This window comes from Mandrillus leucophaeus, unplaced genomic scaffold (genome assembly GCF_000951045.1).
Source record: "Mandrillus leucophaeus isolate KB7577 unplaced genomic scaffold, Mleu.le_1.0 Scaffold506, whole genome shotgun sequence".
Classification (NCBI taxonomy): domain Eukaryota; kingdom Metazoa; phylum Chordata; class Mammalia; order Primates; family Cercopithecidae; genus Mandrillus; species Mandrillus leucophaeus.
This window is the reverse complement of record NW_012105431.1, coordinates 659,364-663,229: the sequence shown is the minus strand read 5'-3', so window position 1 is coordinate 663,229 and position 3,866 is coordinate 659,364. Positions and strand designations below refer to the sequence as shown.

The 3,866-nt window shown below is 55.6% G+C and overlaps 1 protein-coding gene across 1 annotated transcript in view; it reads left to right on the top strand.

Annotated features, from left to right (window-relative positions):
- Positions 1-3,866, top strand: part of SLC29A4 (solute carrier family 29 (equilibrative nucleoside transporter), member 4) — a 42,868-nt gene that overhangs the window by 23,801 nt on the left and 15,201 nt on the right. The window contains exons 6-7 of the mRNA XM_011996253.1: positions 1,996-2,160; positions 3,440-3,522. Of these exons, the coding sequence (XP_011851643.1) occupies positions 1,996-2,160; positions 3,440-3,522 (248 nt within the window). The remainder of the gene's footprint in view (positions 1-1,995; positions 2,161-3,439; positions 3,523-3,866) is intronic.

Below are 3,866 nucleotides of genomic sequence, written 5' to 3'. Positions count from 1 at the left end.
CGCCCAGCTAATTTTTTGTATTTTTAGTAGAGACGGCGTTTCACCATGTTAGCCAGGATGGTCTCCATCTCCTGACCTCGTGATCCGCCCGCCTCAGTCTCCCAAAGTGCTAGGATTACAGGCGTGAGCCACCGTGCCTGGCCCCGATAATGTTCTTTACAGCTTTTTTTTTTTTTCTGACCCAACATACTCTCTAGATTCATAACTTTCCTTTAATCCAGGACAGTCCCTCACCCACCCCTGTGTTTCATGGCAGTGACATTTTGCAAGGGTCCAGGCCAGGCTTTGTAGACTTTCTTTTTTTTCTTTCTTTTTTAGAAATGGAGTCTTTCTCTGTCACCCAGGCAGGAGTGCAGTGGCGCAATCTCAGCTCACTGCAACCTCCACCTCCTGGGTTCAAGGGATTCTTCTGCCTCAGCCTCCTGAGTAGCCGGGACTACAGGCGCCCGCCACCACACCTGGCTACTTTTTGTATTTTTAGTAGAGATGGGGTTTCACCATATTGGCCAGGCTGGTCTTGAACTCCTGACCTTGTGATCTGCCCACCTCAGCCTCCCAAACTGCTAGGATTACAGGCGTGAGCCACTGTGCCTAGCCAGCTTGGTAGACTTTCAAACTCTTTTTGACCGTGACTTTCAGGAAGAAAGAAATACATTTTGTATTATGGCCCTGTAAACACATGTGTGTATTTATAAATGACATCAAGCCTTCATGAAATAATACTCCCAATGCTACTGTTCTGTTTTGTTAAAAAACAAAAAAATGCTGTGACTTGATTTTATTTTTTTTAGAGGCAGGGTCTCACTCTGTTGTCCAGGCTGGAGTGCAGTGGTGGGATCATGGTTCACTGCAGCCTCGACCCTCCTGGGCTCAAGGGAGAGCCCAGGCCCCCGCCACGTAGCTGGGATTACAGGCACAGGCCACCACACCCAGCTAATTTTTAAAAAATTTTTGTCACCAGGCATGGTGGCTCTTGCCTGTAATCCCAGGATTTTGGGAGGCTGAGGCGAGCAGATCACAAGGTCAGGAGTTCAAGACCAGTCTGGCCAACATAGCGAAACCCTGTCTCTACTAAAAATACAAAAAATTAGTCGGGTGTGGTGGCGGGCGCCTGTAGTCCTAGCTACTCGGGAGGCTGAGGCAGGAGAATCACGTGAACCCAGGAGGCAGAGGTTGCAGTGAACCGAGATAGTGCCACTGTACTCCAATCTGGGCGACAGAGCGAGGCTCTATCTGAAAAAAAAAAAAAAAAAAATCAAAAAAACAAGATCTCACTTTGTAGCCCACATTGGTCTTGAACTCCTAGACTCAAGCGATCCTCCCTTCTTAGCCTCCCAAAGCACTGGGATTACAGGCGTGAGCCACAGTGCCCAGCCTTGACCAGAAGATTTTAGTTAGACAAAGACTGCCCCCAAGGCTACTTCCAGTCATGGATTTGCTAGACTCCAAGGTAGGGGCCTGTACACTTCTATTTTCCCTAGATCCTGATCGATTTCTGGCTGTATTATTTAGGATGAGAGGGGTTATTGCTGTATAGCAAATTAACCCAGAAATCTCAGTGGCTCCATAGAACAAGCCTGACTTCTCACTCTTGCTGCCTGTCCTGTCTAGAGGGTGAAGGGTGTTATGTTCCACACGGTCTCTCAGGGCCTCAGGCAGACAGTTCTCTCCCCAGTCCATAACACATGGCCTCTCCTGTCCCTGCCCATGGGAAAAAGAAAGGTTGAAAGTCCATGCAGGCTTTTCACTGCCTTGCCCAGAAGTGACGTGTCATTTCTGCAGATGTTTCATCCGCCAGAGCTTGTCAATGACCCTGGCTGACCCCAAGGGTACACTGGTTGGTGTTCCTACTGCTGCGTGTCAAATCTCTCTGCCATTAGTGGTGTTAACGGCTGTTTATGCACCCTTGAGTTCTCTCAAGCTAGTGCATTTCACCCAAGTTGACAGGTGATAATGGTGTGTCCGGATTTTTCCTCTTTCTCTCTCTCTCTCAAGTGCAGCAATCCAGCTTCTACGGATACACGGGGATGCTACCCAAGCGGTACACACAAGGGGTGATGACCGGGGAGAGTGAGTATCTGCAGATCCCCGGGGGAGGGGGTGCTGAGCTGCCCTGGGCTCTGGAAGCTTCTTCCCGGGGGCTCCCCATGATGCGCCCCGGTCTGGGAGGGAGGCTTACAATCCCTGGGCACACTGAGCTAGGGACAGTGATCACCATCTTTCCTGGCCTGGCTGGGGGTAGAAAAGGGGTAGACTCCCACATGGGAGGGACATGTGGGCCTACACATGTGTGTGCTGTGTTTCTGGGGTGTGTGATCCTTTGTGATGGGGGAAGCTTGTGTGTCTCTGAGCATGTGGCTGGGTGTGCGTTTTGTAAGTCTGTGTGTGCTCGTGTGTTAGGGAGTGGGCCCCATCCATGGCCGTGATGTCATGGACATCACGCCATGCCTACAGCACCATGCTCTCCTTGTAGCCACGGACACACAAGCCACCCCCTGGTCAGCACCCCACGTGGGTGTCTCACGGGCTTCTCAAACTCACGTCTCCTCCCCCCACCCTGCCACTCACACCCGCCCCTTCTCAGCAAATGGCACTCCCTTGCTCATGCCTGAACCTTATATGACACCCGGCCCTTCTCCAAGTCCTAGTTCTGTCCCCTGGCCTCCAGCCCCTGCAGAGGGGCAGCACTGGCCCCTGGCAGCGACACTGTGTGCGTGCAAGCCCCTTCCTCCCAGGGTCCCCAAGCTTCCTTCTGTGCCTGGACCGCCCGGGGTCAGTGCCGCCCAGGCAGGAAGCGGAAGCCCAGATCAAGACCCACGTGGGCCTGGTTCGTTTCTCCCCTTGGGGGCGTTCTGCAACCCTCTGCCTGGTGCTGAGGTAGACCAGACGCTCCGGAGCGCCCAGACTCCCATCTTGGCCGGTAGATTTTGTGGTGGGGCTGAGCCAGAATGGGTGCAGAATTGTGCCGGCACACTGATGTCAGGTGGTTTATGGAGCCAAGGGCCCCGCAGAAAAGACGCGCTCAGAGCCCTGCCCACCCTCACGGGGTGGCCCACCATGGCCCTGACCCACCCTGCCTCACACTGGGCAGTGGCCCATGGCCACACTAAGAAAAAACCCACAGCCCGCCCACCCCAAGGCCCTCCCTCCCAGCCTCGTGACCCTAATCGCGGCTTCCAGCGCCTCAAACATGAGCACTCAGCTCACAGCAGTCCCCGGCCAGGAACACCCGTCCCCAGGATGCATTCCCGGCCCTGTCCTGCAGACCTCCGCGTCAAAGGCCCCCAATGGGACAGGGGTCCTCTAACTGCCCCCCACCTCTGCGCGCCCTCTCTTCCGTTTCTTTCTGCCCCCTGCGTGAATCACGCACAATCTTGTTTGCATCCATCCTCTTCCCACCCTGCGTCCGTGTGTCATCGTGGCCCTACTGCGTCCTCAGAGCAGGAGGGTGCAGCCACACAGCAGGCACTGGGTAAATGCCCCACGGTGGGGGTGTGTGAGCGGCGTCGGGGTGGGGCTGCTGTGAGGGGCAGCTCCTGTGAGCAGCTCCTCTTGTGGCTGGGGCGGAGCTGGGGGCAACCGGAGTTGGGGCCGGAGAGAGACGGGACTCAGGACTTAGATGAAGTGGCAGGGGGCGTGGCTGGGAAGGGAGGTGGGGCGGGGCTGTGTGGGGCCAAGCTGAGTGGGGGTGGAGGGTGGGATGCAGCTGGGCGTGGCTGAGTGGGGGCGGAGCTGAATGGGGTCGGGAAGCAGCTGGGGCGCTTACTGTAGGAATTGCTTGAAGGGGTTGGTGGAGCTGGTCTGGTTGTGGTAGCGGGGCGGTGGAAGTGGGTGGGGCCTGCGGTTATGGGAGGGGCCTGTGGGTG